The sequence below is a fragment of the Clinocottus analis genome, unplaced genomic scaffold, assembly GCF_023055335.1.
Source record: "Clinocottus analis isolate CAN_PGR_092001 unplaced genomic scaffold, fCliAna1.0.p SCAF_20, whole genome shotgun sequence".
Lineage (NCBI taxonomy): Eukaryota > Metazoa > Chordata > Actinopteri > Perciformes > Cottidae > Clinocottus > Clinocottus analis.
In genome coordinates, this window is record NW_027175932.1 from 567355 (window position 1) to 582812 (window position 15458).

Here is a 15458-nt window from a genome sequence, read left to right on the forward strand (position 1 = left end):
AACACACACACACACACACAATAAATACACACTCTGGTAACTGCACATGAATCTGTGTGTGTGTGTGTGTGTGTGTGTGTGTGTGTGTGTGTGTGTGTGTGTGTGTGTGTGTGTGTGTGTGTGTGTGTGTACCTGTAGGAGGTCTTGGGTTTCAGCGGTCCGTCACAGAAGCCTCCGTAGCTGTCACTCAGGTAGAGGTCGCCGTCGTCGTCGTGGAAACGGTCGCAGGCCCCGCCCAGTCGGTCCCCCCCCGCCCCCAGGTTCACCTCCACCACCTGATCGATCGTTATTGATCCGTTCATGTAGAGTTCGAGTGAACACAACGAAATCAGAAAAATAACCAGCGAATACTGAAAAAATATTCTTCGTCACATCGACGAACACGAGTTTCCGTACATTTACAGTCTGTGTGTGTGTGTGTGTGTGTGTGTGTGTGTGTGTGTGTGTGTGTGTGTGTGTGTGTGTGTGCGTGCGTGCGTGTGTGTGTGTGTGTGTGTGCGTGTGTGTGTGTGTGTGTGCGTGCGTGCGTGTGTGTGTGTGTGTGTGTGTGTGTGTGTGTGTGTGTGTGTGTGTATGTGTGTGTGTGTGTGTGTGCGTGTGTGCGTGTGCGTGTGTGTGTGCGTGTGTGTGTGTGTGTATGTGTGTGTGTGTGTGTACCTGTGCGGTGCTCGTGGCGTCCTGCGGGCAGCGGCTGGAGAAGTAGTTGGTCTGGTAGGCTCTGACGGAGGCGTTGGCGGTGTAGTCGCGGTACGAGGGCAGCGGGTGGCGCTGCTCCGGCTGCAGCAGCTCGATGGCTGAGGAGAGAAACCTCCGTCAGGTACGGAAGAAGCTGCACGCCGCTTTCACCCCAAACACGCTGCAGGTACGGAAGCTCATGCACGGAAATATGACGAAGTGTTATGAGTAAATTATTTAAACAGAAGAAAAGAAAAAAAACAATAGAACAAAAATAAATACGTATATGAACAATGGAAGAACATTTATTATGTATAAAATAAATGATTTAATATAATAATTCAAATAAATAAAATATTGACACTATAGTGAAAAACAAGAGCAATAAGATAAATAAAAATAAACAAAGGAAAACATACATATACATTTTTTTCTTCTTTAAAAGAATTTTACCGATACTTTTTCTAAAAAAACCTTAAAAGTATAATGTGTTATTTTTTTATTATATTAGATCAGTAAAATCAGTTTTGTGATTATTTTTGGCAATATTTATATTTATTATTGTCAACTTGATTTTGGTTTTCTTCACATTTATTTCACTTTTTGTCAAACATATTTTTAATACAAACGTTTAAACTTCATCTATGACGTCTGGCAGCTGTTAGTTTCCAGTGTACTTGTACACAAAGTATGTCGGTGTGTATTTGTACCCTCAGACTCGGCCACGATGATAGCGAAGTGCCGCACGGCTCCGTTGGCGTCGCTGAACCACGAGCAGTTGAAGCGAAACAAGATGGAGGACGACGTGACCTTCGCCGACCTCTCGCCGACGCGGACGCTCGTGGGCGGGACCGGAGGACCTGCGGGGACACCGATTGGTTCAGCAGATCGTAGAAGCATTATTATTGTTTTTCCCTTTTCAACTGTATTTAAAACATTTATTTAATCTGTATTCATTCGTTGTAACTTCTCGATTGTTTGATGTCAAACTTTAAGATATTTTGTCAATAAAGTTTTTTTTTAATTAGAGAAGCCAATAACAGCAAAAATAATGTTGTTTTATTATTTTATAATTATAACATATCTTATATTATAGATTATAAGACTCAAATTTAGACGTAATGATCTTTTTGAAATTATATTTATTTTCTTAACTTATAATAATGTGTCATGAATAATATTTTAGAATCTTTACTAAATATTTCGACTTATACATTCTACAGAGCAATATTAGTACTTATACTGCAATAAAAGTACTTCATAGTACAGTGAAAGTACATCATAGTACAATGAAAGTACATCATAGTACAGTGAAAGTACTTCATAGTACAGTGAAAGTACATCATAGTACAATGAAAGTACATCATAGTACAGTGAAAGTACTTCATAGTACAGTGAAAGTACATCATAGTACAGTGAAAGTACTTCATAGTACAGTGAAAGTACATCATAGTACAGTGAAAGTACTTCATAGTACAGTGAAAGTACTTCATAGTACAGTGAAAGTACTTCATAGTACAGTGAAAGTACTTCATAGTACAGTGATATTAAATTAATATCTTCTGCTCTCTGTTTAAATAGAACGAGTCGCCAGAGACACAAAGTTTATTTAAACACTCGACATCACCTGAGGGAGTGTGTGTGTGTGTGTGTGAGTGTGTGTGTGTGTGTGTGTGTGAGTGTGTGAGTGTGTGTGTGTGTGTGTGAGTGTGTGTGTGTGAGTGTGTGTGTGTGTGTGTGAGTGTGTGTGTGTGTGTGTGAGTGTGTGTGTGTGTGTGTGAGAGTGTGTGTGTGTATGTGTGATATGTGTGAGTGTGTGTATGTGTGTATGTGTGTGTGCGTGTGTGAGTGTGTGAGTGTGTGTGTGCGTGTGTGCGTGTGTGCGTGTGTGCGTGTGTGCGTGTGCGTGTGTGAGTGTGTGTGTGTGTGTGTGAGTGTGTGTGTGTGTGTGTGTGTGTGAGTGTGTGTGTGTGTGTGTGAGTGTGTGTGTGTGTGTGTGAGTGTGTGTGTGTGAGTGTGTGTGTGTGAGAGTGTGTGTGTGTATGTGTGATATGTGTGAGTGTGTGTATGTGTGTGTGCGTGTGTGAGTGTGTGAGTGTGTGTGTGCGTGTGTGCGTGTGTGCGTGTGTGCGTGTGTGTGTGTGCGTGTGTGAGTGTGTGTGTGTTTGTGAGTGTGTGTGTGTGTGTGTGTGTGTGTGTGTGTGTGTGTGTGTGTGTGTGTGTGTGTGCTTACGGTCGATCATGGTCACCGTGGTGTGTGTCTCTGGAGGACTCGTCTGTCCCCGTGACGACAGCCTCACGGTCACCGAGTACTTCCTGTACGCCTCCAGCTGGTCCAGCGTTACCGCGGTGACGCCGGCAGCCAATCGCAGCGCGGAGGTCAGATCCCCGTCGTCGTGGCGACGGCACTCGACCTCATAGGAGTCGAAGTCGGAGAGGGGGGGCGACCAAGAGCAAGAGAGAGAGGACGAGGAGACAGGGAAGCAGTGGAGGGACCTCAGAGGAGACGGACCTGAGGAGACAAGGAGACAAGGAGTCAAGGAGATGAGGAGACAAAGAGAGAGGAAGTAGCAAGAGAGGGAGGACGAGGAGACAGACCTGAGGAGACACGGATGAGGAAACAAGGACATAGGAGACAAGGAGTCAAGGAGAGAGGAGACAATGAGATAAGGAGAGAGGAGGTGACCAACAGAGAGACTCTTTGTTTCCACCTGGTGGTTAAAAAGTGAAACTACATCACGTCACATTAAAGAAAAAGAAAATCCTTCAAAAGTGTTTGTCAACAGTTTGGCTTTTGTTTTGTGTGACTTCCTCGAGAAAAGAAGAGGAAACAAGGGGAGAGGAGACAAGAGGAGGAAACATAGAGTGAGAACTTCCTGAGAGAGGAGAGGGGAGAAACGAGGAGATAGGGAGAAAGGAGAGGAAACAAGGGCAGAAGAGAGCAGAAAAGGGATTTGTTCTCCACCCACTTGTGCTGACGCTCCTCTGGATTGGCTGGCTCCTGACGCTAGGCCCGCCCCCGGCTCCGCCCCCGCTGATGGTCACCACGGTGAAGTTGTACCGCCGCCCGGGAAACATGCCGCCTAGCACGCGGCCGCTCAGCTGCGTCTGCGTGACAGACAGGCGGTCCGGAGGCGTCCACTGCAGGCCGAAGCTGTCGTAGTCTCCGGAGGCGGGACCAGACCACGACAGCTCCACCGTGTCATTGGTCGGGCCTTGTTTGACGGACAGGTGAGTGGGCGGATCCGGAGCTGGAGGAGGACAATAACGACGTTAACTATTGATGTTGAACTGTTGACGTTTACTCGCTAACTGTGTTTCAGTATAAACTCACAGGTGCGTCCAAATGCTGAGACGTTATTGGTCAGTTCCCCGCTGTGTGTGATGACCTCAGCGCGGTACAGCCTACCAGGGACGAGCCCTGAGAACATGTGACTCTCATGCTCCGCCCCCAGCGTCTGGGCTGCCAGGGAGGCTCCAGAGCCGTCGTACAGGACCACCTGAAAACACAAAGACACAAGACTCACACTAATGTACACACAACAAGTACAACATGTACCTGAGGTGTAGTGGAGTAAAACTTACTATATGTACTTCTTAGATATCGTAGAAAGTAGCAGAACATGAAAATACTCAAGTGTGTACTTAAATGTATGTTAACACAAACTAATCACACTGTGTGAAGTTGCATCTCTTTACCAGCAAACAAGATAAATAATAATAATAATAATAATAATAATAATAATAATAATAATAATAATAATACTCATAATAATCATAATAATAATTAGGACTGAATGAAGGACCTGATAGCGGCTGAAGCTTCCCTCTCCGTGCTGCCAGCTGACCGACAGTCTGTCCGTCCGGCCAGAACTCTCAACCTCAAGAGACGACACTGGAGACGGGACTGATGATGATGATGATGATGATGATGATAAATGTAGAGAGAGAAAAAAGATAGCTCATAAAGTAAAGAGACCATAAAGTGATAGCAACGTGTGTAAAGACTCTTAAAGTGATAGCAACGTGTGTAAAGGCTCTTAAAGTGATAGCAACGTGTTCAAAGACTCTTAAAGTGATAGCAACGTGTGTAAAGGCTCTTAAAGTGATAGCAACGTGTGTAAAGGCTCTTAAAGTGATAGCAACGTGTTCAAAGACTCTTAAAGTGATAGCAACGTGGTTGAAGGCTCTTAAAGTGATAGCAACGTGTTTAAAGACTCTTAAAGTGATAGCAACGTGTGTAAAGGCTCTTAAAGTGATAGCAACGTGTTTAAAGATTCTTAAAGTGATAGCAACGTGGTTGAAGGCTCTTAAAGTGATAGCGACGTGTCTTACTGACCCGTTCTGACCATCACAGCGGAGTCGCTGCTCATGTCTCGGCTCCAGCTCACCACCTGCAGTCGGTACAGACTTCCTGCTCGCAGCCCGGTGAACACACAGCTGTCTGCAGCTGGACCCACTTTCTGCAGGTCCACCGGCTCGCCCAGCGCCTGCAGCACAGACCATATTATAGTATGTATAAAATACAATTACATCAAAGTATCACCATTGTTTTCTCCACTGACACTGAAGAAAAGTACACATTTATTTTGTATATAATAAGTTTTATTTTATCTTGAATCGGCCCACCTGTTGATGCTCCTTCCTGCTTGTGGCGGCCTCCAGCCTGTGATTGGCAGTCGCCTCAGCGACGGCGTAGAGCGACAGGTCGTAGAGGTCGACGTGACCTTGGGAGGGACGCCAGGAGAAGGAGAGCGAGGAGGCGTTGGACGAGGTGACGGTCAGATTGCTGACAGCAGCTGGACCTGAAGCGGTAAATGTTAGTGATCAATCGATCAGAAACCGGCCGCTCGTGCATCGTGACGTGGTGACTCACGGGTTTGTCCCTCTGCGGAGACGCTCTGCGACGCGACGCCGCCGCTGAGCGTCGTCACCTTCACGCCGTACCACCGCCCCGACGTCAGACCCTCCAGGCGCTCGCTACGACTCTCCTCAGAGACCGACCGATTGGCCAGGAGGGCGCCGGCCTCGTCCAATAGCTGCAGGCGGTAGCCGTCGTACACGCCCACGGGCCTCTCCCAGCTCACGGTCAGGCTGTGGGTGGTGTGGTCGTTATCGGCCTGCAGCGCTGTGACTCGGGCCGGAGCTGGACCGCAAAAACACCAAAAAACACCAATCATCAATATAATCAATATGATCAATATCGGACACATTTTTTCTCTCTAATTGAAATCGATCTATCGAGGCGCATCACCGGTTCTGCCGGCAGCTGTGTTGCTGTTGGTCAGCTTCCCGCTCAGTGATTGGACGGTGATGGCGTAGGCGTGGCCTGGGGTCAGATCCAGGAAGTCCAGGGAGGAGACGTGTTTCGGGACGGGGCGTGCCTCGATGACGACGCCGTCCTGGAGACAGGAAGTGACAAAACAATATTTACAAGTCGATCAATTCACCACCTATCCATCGATCGATCAATCGGTTCAGCTGCTGTCCCTTCATTTGAAGACAGACTCATCAATCACATCTTGTTTCTCTTCATTTATCTCTCGTGGAGTTCCTCAGGGATCAACTTTAGGGCCCCTTCTTTTATTTTTTTACACAATATTGTTCAGTTTTTTAAACAATTCCTCTCAAAGACTCGCAGACGACACAGTTTTACTGAGAAAACTTGTGTTTCCTTAAGTTTCAGTTACTGAACCAACGAAAGGCTAAAAGATGTGAATGAAAACACGCTTTGAAGTGTGATTTGGAATCAGGACTTTTACTTGTCGTGGAGCATTTTTCTCAGAGAAGTATTTGTACCTTAAGTCTAATACACATGTAAAATAACTACATAATACACAGTGGCGGCTGGACTCACCGCGGTGGACAAGGACACGATGTACATGTCCAGGTCTCCGTCTCCAGGGGTCCAGGAGACCAGCAGCCCGCCCACAGAGTCCGTGAGTCCGGCCCGAGGAGCCAGGTGGAGGTTCCCGGCTGCACTGGGAACTGGAGGGGAAGAGTCCGGGTTCAGCAACAAAGCACCTGCACCACCAGGTGTCCTGAACGCAGGCGAGTCCTCGCCGCCTCACCTGTCCGTCCCTCGATGAACTGCGCTCTCTGGTTCGGGCCGCTGAACGTCGACACCACGATCTTGTAGAGGCGCCCCGGGGTCAGAGAGGTCAGCCGGTGGCGCCGCACCGCGCTGCCCAACGCCGCCGGAGGGAAGACACGAGTGTCGTTGAAGAGCAGAGTCACCTGGAGACCAGGAACCAGGAATACTTTATGTGTACATCACACTTTATATGTTCATAAACACCTCTGATTACAGTTTATAATAATATTAGTGATAGTTCTCACACACCTCGTAGTGGTCCACGTCTCCGGGGGCGGGGCTCCAGGTGACGGACAGCTCCCCTGTTCCCGCGTTGCCGAGCGACAGATTCCCGACCGCCGCGGGAACTTCAGGAAAAAGGGAAACGTTGACGTCATCAGCGACGGAGACACGAAGAGGAATGAATATAAAAGTAAATATATATTCATAAAGATAACAATCCTCACATGTGCGTCCGTCAGTGGAGACGCTGCTGACGTAGTCCCCGCTCCAGGTCTCCACAGTGACGGTGTAGAGTCTGCCCGGCGACAGCGACGAGAAGACGCACTCGTTCTGTCCGGCGGAGACGCTCTGGTTCTGCAGGACGCTGTTGTTGTACCGGATCAGAACCACGTAGTGGTCCAGGTCACCCGCTGCGTGGCGCCAGTACACCTGAACACAACACGGCTCTGAGTCCAGTGCACCTGAATGCAACACGGGTTTAAGTCCAGTGCACCTGAATGCAACACGGGTTTAAGTCCAGTGCACCTGAACGCAACACGGCTCTGAGTCCAGTGCACCTGAACACAACACAGCTCTGAGTCCAGTGCACCTGAATGCAACACGGGTTTAAGTCCAGTGCACCTGAACGCAACACGGCTCTGAGTCCAGTGCACCTGAACACAACACGGCTCTGAGTCCAGTGCACCTGAACGCAACACGGCTCTGAGTCCAGTGCACCTGAACGCAACACGGCTCTGAGTCCAGTGCACCTGAACACAACACAGCTCTGAGTCCAGTGCACCTGAACACAACACAGCTCTGAGTCCAGTGCACCTGAATGCAACACGGGTTTAAGTCCAGTGCACCTGAACGCAACACGGCTCTGAGTCCAGTGCACCTGAACGCAACACGGGTTTAAGTCCAGTGCACCTGAACGCAACACGGCTCTGAGTCCAGTGCACCTGAACGCAACACGGCTCTGAGTCCAGTTTCACTGGGAGTAAATACGTCTGCGTCCAGTGTAGCTGTTGTGTTATTGTTGTTTAGTAAACAGACGGCTCACCCTGAGGAAGTCGTCTCGTGCAGAGTGAACAGCTGTTGGGTTTTGAACGGTGGCCGGTTCTACCAAAAGAATAAATGAGTGAAATACGTCGTTACTTTACTTCCTGAACCTTCAACCTGTGAAATGAAGAAGTTACGCAGCAAAACAACACGTTCAACATGAATCCAAAGCGTCCTCACGTGTGCGCGCCGGCAGCGCGGTCACGCTCTCCAGGCCGCCGCTGCGCGTCGCGATGACGACGGAGTACAGCCGCCCGGCGACCAGCGAGCTGAAGGAGCACTCTGGCGGCGAGGCGCGCGACACGGCCAGCGCGTGCACGGTGCGCGTCCCGTCCAGGACGCGCACCGTGTAGCCGTCCACCACACCGGCCGCCGGCCGCCACGACACCCGCAGCGCGTCCGCGCGGCCGCCGTTAGAGGCCGCGACCTCGGTCACCGACGCCGGGGCTGGAGGTCAAAAGGTCAACGGTGAGTCCAGAGAGCCAACATTCAGTTTATTCATTTAAATGCAATGATAAACAATAATAACAATTTAAAAATAATAATACATAATATAATAAATCATATGTAAAATAAATAAGTAATAATAATAATAAATAATAATAATAAGTAAAGAGTTCTGTAAACTCAATAAGTGCATCTCATAAATAGTAAATCATAATAAAAAATAGTTCAAATAAAATCATCACCATTATCAATATAATGTAAAATGAAAGTGACGAGTTCTGTAAATCCAATAAACGTCATTAAATAATATAACACTTTCAAAGTTCTAGTAATACTCATTTATAAAGTTTAAATCTATATTTACATTTATAGATTTAAAAAGTTTTAACATACTTTTAGGGATTTGAGAAACTTTATTGAAGTTTATTTACAGGAAGTCGAGGGCGGGGTTTGTTTTTTTAGTGCTGATTGGTCGTCAGGTGAACACACACACACACACACACACACACACACACACACACACACACACACACACACACACACACACACACACACACACAGTCTGTTCTGAAAATAACTGGGACATTTTGTGGGAACACAATGGGTGCTTTGAGAAGGAATGTATGTGTGTGTGTGTGTGTGTGTGTGTGTGTGTGTGTGTGTGTGTGTGTGTGTGTGTGTGTGTGTGTGTGTGTGTGTGTGGAACATTTATTTCAAACATTTCTCCTTCTTGGTATTTAAGCTATTGTTCTAAAAACTCTCTGATGTTATCACATAACACTTTTACTGACACACACACACACACACACACACACACACACACACACACACACACACACACAAAGTGTTTCTCTCATAAAAATAAAACTTTTTTCTATTAACAATATTAATAATTATGTGTTCATATATTAAATATTTTTTAATGGAGATTTATTTTCATTATTTTCTTTAATAAATGGATGACAGCTGACAGGCTGAGCTCACCGGTCCGAGCCTCCAGGCCGATGCTCTTTGACCGCAGGTCTCCGCTGACGGCGGCGGCCTGCAGCCTGTAGAGGGCGCCGGGGATCAAACCACCGAGCAACAGAGAAGAAGAACCCACCGGAACGCTGTGGTTCTGCACCGGCACGCTGAGGAGAACCCACCAAAGTGTACTGAACGCTGGTTGTGTTACTGTTTTTACATCAGTCGGTTTTCTGATGTGAAGACGCACACCACTGCGCTCCATGTTGTGTTTGTGTGTTTGTGTGTTTGTGGTGTTCATCACACACCTGTCCTGCAGCAGGATCAAGGAGAACGAGTCCACGTCTCCAGGTGGTTTCTCCCACGACGCCTGAAGGCAGCCGACGCCCGAGCTCCTCAGAGTGATGACACGCAGCGCCATGGGGACTAACACACACACACACACACACACACACACACTTAAGTTTTTAAAACTGTCTGCACTGATAAAGTATTTGTACCTTCAGGGTGTATTTCTACTGGAGGTACTTCTCCAGGTACACACTCACAGGTACACACTCACCTGTCCTTCCCTCCAGCGACACGGAGGTGTTGAGTTTCCCGCTCCTGGTTGCCACGGTGATGGTGTACTTCCTGCCGGGCGTGAGCACGTTGAACGTGCACTCCCTCATGTTGGGCTCCACCTCACGGGTATCCACGGTAACGTTACCTGTGACACACACACACACACACACACACACACACACACACACACACACAGGAAGATATTATCTAAAGAATTATTACAACTGTAATGAATCGAATAATCTTTGAGATTAAAAAGGGAAATTGACGATAAAAAAGTTATTTTTCTGAATTCATTAAAGTTTCAAGTTTCCGAGAATTAAAAAAATAAAATAAAATGTTTGATGCCATGATTTTTTTTTTTTTTTTTTTTCAAATTTGTGACTTTTTTTTTTTACTGTACATTCAAATATTTTGAAGGTAAAATGATCCAAACACGCCGTCACCTCATGTGACGTGTGAGTCCTTCCTGCTGCTGTCAGGCTGCACAACAAGTAACACAAACACCGTCATCACTTTCATCTGGTGCAAAATATTAAACATTTAAGTGAGTTATAAACTTTTGATCCAGACTGTGTATTAAATATCTCTGTCTTCTTCTTGACGTTCTGTGTTCTGTGTGAGGATAAATATCTCGTCTTCATGTGGCTGATGACGCCTGAAGGCCTCTGGTTACCGTGGCGAATGGTCAGAAAGTAGCCGTCACGTGACCCGGAGGGGGCGTGGCTCCACATGGCGCTCAGCGAGGTCTCGTCCGAGTGGCGCAGGTGGAGATCCGACACGGCGGCCGGAGCTGCAGAGAGAGAACGAGGAGAACACGAGACGTTCTGCAGGAGATCTCTGGACAAAGACGCTTCACGTCTGGAGGACGTTTTAGTTTCAGTGAACGACAGTTTGTGTTTTATTTGTGTATGATTTGCAGTAATACACATATTTCTGTTGTATGTTCGGACAGTAATATACATAGAAATATAATATGTAATATTTCCTCACCTGTCGCTCCCTCACAGCTGCTCTCGGTCGCCCGGCCGCCGCTCTCCACCATCAGCACGGCCCGGTAGCTTCTTCCAGGCGTTAGTCCCGTCCCGGGGAAGCTGAAGTTGACGGCCTCTCGGCCCAGAGCGGCGCTGACTAACTGCTGGGAGCCGAGGAAGAGGAGCAGCCTGTAGCTCTCCCACCGGCCAGCGGGGGGCGACCACGAGAGGAAGAGGCCGCCGGAGGAAGAGGAGGAGGGAGAGAGGGAGAGGAGGGAGGCCGCCGCCGGAGCTGGAGACGAGATGAAGAGGAGATGAAGAGGTGATGAAGAAACAAAGAAGAGGAAGAGGAAACAGCCGCTCACCTGTCCTGACGGTGGCTTCTGATTGGCTCGTCAGCACTCCGCTCCTCGTCGTCACCTCGACCCGATAGGCCGAGCCCGGAGTCAGCTGATGGACGGCGAGCTCCGTCTGGTCCGGCGGCAGCGCGGCCTCCCAGGAGGCCGTCCCATTGGTCCAGAGGACGACCAGCAGGCCGTCCAGGTCGCCCTCCGGCCGCTGCCACGACAACGTCAAGCTGGTGCCGTTGCCGTGGTCAGCCGTGAGATTGACGACGGGGGCGGGGCCTAGGAGAGGAAATTTACATATCAGATATATTCCTTCTTCTCCTTCTTCTTCTTGTTCTTCTCCTCCTCCTCCTCCTTCTTCTTCTCTTACCCGTCTGTCCGCTCGTCGTCTGGCTGTTCTTCAGTCCTCCGGCCTCCGTCACCATGGTGACGTTGTACAGCCGCCCCGGCGTCAGGTGTGTGAGTGTGTGTTGAGTCACCGTGCTCTCTAACGTCTCATTGGAGAGCAGACCTGAAGAAGAAGAAGAAGAAGAAGAAGAAGAAGAAGAAGAAGAAGAAGAAGAAGAAGAAGACAGTTAGGTTATAAACCAGTTAACCAGCAGGTCATAAACCAGTTAACCAGCAGGTCATAAACTAGTTAACCAGCAGGTTATAGGTTATTAGTTACCAGTGTGATCCCTCAGCTGCAGCCTGAAGCGCTGCGTTCTTCCCGGGCCGGCCTGCCAGGAAACAGCCAGGCTGCTGGAGGACCTGGAGGCCACGGACAGGCCGCTCACTGGGGACGGCTCTGATGGACACACACACACACACACACACACACACACACACACACACACACACACGGTCAGAAAACAGGCGGTACTACACTGAGGACTGTTTGGGCCTCTTGAAGTGGTTGTGAGGCTCAATCTCTTCACACTCCTCAGCTTCCTGGTGTGTGTGTGTGTGTGTTTTCCCACAATGCCTCTCTGAGTGTGTTTATGCGGTGAGCCCTAACAATATAATCAGCCGGCGCCATCTTTGCCCCACTGAGACAAATAAACAGCCAAGTGTCTGCCCTAAATGAGTTTGATGGCACACACCAGACTCCATTCACAAAAGCAATGATTTTAGCTCTGAGGACTCAGGCGCTGCTCCTCTACTGCTGCCTCCGTTCATCACTGCGCTCATGTTATTGAGGGACTTTGGTGTTTTAAAGGGACGGTTATAAATCACCAAAGTCTCTGAATAACACCGACACACTGGCCAACGGAGGAACCGCTGCACCGGCAGCTCCTGTGTCCTGAGAGCTAAAATCACTGCTTTTGTGAATGGAGTCTGGTGTCTTTGAAGAGATCTGAGAAACGGCTTCAAAAGGTGTGAATAATCTAAATGTAGCATCCACTGACAGGAATATTGATTCTTTTAGTCTAGAAATAGTCAAATGGATCACAGCTGGTTTTGATCCATTAGGTCTCTTTTCTATTCTAAGTACAGATTAAACAGTTTAAGGGATTCTTTAAGTGACTATAAATAATACATTTGTCCAAGACTTTAACTCATATGAAACCAACAATCATAGAGTCATGAGGGTAATAAACACTGGACTAATAATGTCTGCTCACAACTACATAGCATCGTTAGCATCGTTAGCATCGTTAGCATCGTTAGCGTAGATCCAGACTCCATTCAGAAAACAAACATTTTAAAGTCGTTGACTTGTCGTCTTCAGATCAGAAATAACAGAACATGAAATCAGTTTTACTAATCTGCATCACTGTGGAGTTATTTCAGCGTCTTTCATTTAGCTGTCGGTGACCTCTGAGAGGATGAACCGAACCTACAGAGGTCACATGACCCCTGAAGGTCATCCAGGATCAGAAGATAAGAAACAAACAGCACAGAACAAGTGTTTGGCATTTTCTGAGAAGGTTAGTGTCGGGACTCGCCTGGTGCAGCAACACCCTGTTTCCTACACACACACACACACACACACACACACACACACACACACACACACACCCTTTCCCAGAGCTTCCAACAGAACAAAGAAACAATGGAAGCAGGAAATAGCTGAACCCCGAGCTCCGCCCACGATGGAAATACACACACTGAGGCTGCAACTCCTGTTCTGGACGCACGCCAGCACGGACACACAACACACACACACACACACACAGAGGAAGCTGCACGACTTTGACTCTGAGACAAACACACAAAGACTTCACTTCTGAAGACCAAAGGTCAAAGGTCAGAGACACAATAGAGACCAACAGAGCGCTTAGCAGACACTCTACTGCAGTAGAGCTCTAACACTACTGGTGTGTGTGTGTTTGTGTGTGTGTGTGTGTGTGTGTGTGTGTGTGTGTGTGTGTGTGTGTGTGTGTGAGAGGACTCACTCGTGTGCAGTGTGACGTTGGTCGTCTCTCCGTCTGTCAGTGACCTGATCTCCAGCTGGTAGGCGGTTCCAGGCTCCAGTCGATCCAACACGCAGGTGAACACCCCTCCTCCCTCCTTGCTCCCTCCCTCCTTGCTCCCTCCCTCCTCGTCTCCTAGCTGGTTTGTCCCCAGAGAGTCAGTCTCCTCGTCTCCTTGCTCCCTTCCCCCGATGTCGCTAGTCTCTTCATCTTCTCGTGGTCTCCTCGTGGTCGCTTCCTCTTCTCCTCGTCTCCTCGTCGTTGCCTCCTCCTCGTCTCCTCGTCTCCTTCTACACTCGACGGCGTCGGCGTCCTGAGCCGAGACGTTGAAGGAGCACCGGGGCCCGGCGGTGCTGAAGGTCAAGGAGAGCGAGTCCATGCCGGCTTCAGAGCCGGAGACGAAGACGCCGCAGCGCGAGGGAGGAGGAGCCGCGCTCGCCTCCTGACCAGGAGACGAGGACACGAACGAGGAGGCCACAGTCAGAGGCTGTGAACACCGGCATCACCATCAGAGTTTTATCTTTACAACGGTCCTCGAACACATCACAGTTTATTCTACGTGTCTCAAAGAAAATGTTTACTTTCACCTGATGAAAACATTAAAGTCTGAAACGATGAAACGACTATGATGAGGAGAGAGGAGGAAGGAGAGGAAGAGAGGAGAGGAGGAGAGAGGGGATGATAATCCAGACTTTATGCTAAGCTAAGCTAATCATGTCACTGATCATGAGGTTCAGAGAGTTCAGGCAGACGGAGGAGAAATAAACCCTGTTGGTCCTGATGGGTTCAGGCAACAGTTAGCTTAGCTTAGCACAAACACTGGAAGCGAAGGGGAACTGCTAGCATGCTGCTCGCTCCAGGAGAAAGTGAAAAGATGAACTTATTGTGACTCTTTATCGAGAAGAAAAAAAATACCACAAGTTTAAAATAACCTGTTTTACCACAATATTAAATTAAAATAAGTATATATATATATATATATATATATATATATATATATATATATATATATATATATATATATAATTATTAAATATGAATTTAATAATTGTGGTTTTAATTTTGAAATATCCAGAAAATATTTTTAAATACTAACTTACATATTTTCAAAAAGGTTTGTCATAGTCACAAATCGGAAACCAAAAAGTTTAATTATTGTTATTTTAAAATAAATTAAAGATAAAAGTCCGTTGAGAAAAACAAATTAATAAATGTTTTTACCGTCTGACACAGAAACACATTCAGGACTCGGATTATGAATGAATACTACATACATCATGTATATATACATAGATACATGTACATGTACATCTACATGTACGTATATATAGATGTATGCATATATACATAGATGTATGTACATGTACATGTAGAAGTACCAGTGGACTCACCAGCAGCAGCGCGCTGACCCAGCAGCTGACTCGGGGCTTCATGGTGACTCGATGTTCCTTCTTGAGATCTTCAGCCGCTCAGAGGGAACATGGCCGTGAGGCTGAGAGGAGCTCTGTTTGTGTTCAGAGTCCACGGAACAAACAAACAAACAAACAAACAAACAAATAAGGAAAAGAACAATAAATCCCCGTGTGAGCGTTTCACTTCTCCGGCAGCAGCGTCCTCTCTGCTCTCAGACCTCCACTCAGACCGGCCCTCTTCCCTCCTTCCTCTCTCCTCTGTCCTCTTTCCTCTTTCCTCCTTCCTCTCTCCTCTGTCCTCCTTCCTCTCTCCTCTCTCCTCT

General features: G+C 47.6%; 1 protein-coding gene across 1 annotated transcript in view; it reads right to left on the reverse strand.

Moving 5' to 3' along the window:
* LOC137791321 (receptor-type tyrosine-protein phosphatase beta-like) overlaps positions 1–15348 on the reverse strand; it is a 19943-nt gene extending 4595 nt beyond the window's left edge. The window contains exons 1-27 of the mRNA XM_068586147.1: positions 15115–15348; positions 13706–14210; positions 11995–12114; positions 11698–11838; positions 11346–11606; positions 11000–11272; positions 10683–10799; positions 10005–10151; positions 9751–9868; positions 9464–9609; positions 8213–8479; positions 8034–8092; positions 7216–7420; positions 7019–7116; positions 6747–6912; positions 6533–6663; positions 5930–6077; positions 5552–5821; positions 5305–5480; positions 5015–5165; positions 4482–4582; positions 4010–4175; positions 3645–3926; positions 2909–3187; positions 1386–1535; positions 658–794; positions 133–275 (exon numbers count right to left, since the gene is read on the reverse strand). Of these exons, the coding sequence (XP_068442248.1) occupies positions 133–275; positions 658–794; positions 1386–1535; positions 2909–3187; positions 3645–3926; positions 4010–4175; positions 4482–4582; positions 5015–5165; positions 5305–5480; positions 5552–5821; positions 5930–6077; positions 6533–6663; positions 6747–6912; positions 7019–7116; positions 7216–7420; positions 8034–8092; positions 8213–8479; positions 9464–9609; positions 9751–9868; positions 10005–10151; positions 10683–10799; positions 11000–11272; positions 11346–11606; positions 11698–11838; positions 11995–12114; positions 13706–14210; positions 15115–15156 (4799 nt within the window). The 5' untranslated portion in view covers positions 15157–15348. The remainder of the gene's footprint in view (positions 1–132; positions 276–657; positions 795–1385; positions 1536–2908; positions 3188–3644; positions 3927–4009; positions 4176–4481; positions 4583–5014; positions 5166–5304; positions 5481–5551; positions 5822–5929; positions 6078–6532; positions 6664–6746; positions 6913–7018; positions 7117–7215; positions 7421–8033; positions 8093–8212; positions 8480–9463; positions 9610–9750; positions 9869–10004; positions 10152–10682; positions 10800–10999; positions 11273–11345; positions 11607–11697; positions 11839–11994; positions 12115–13705; positions 14211–15114) is intronic.
* Between the last annotated feature and the right edge of the window lie 110 nt (positions 15349–15458).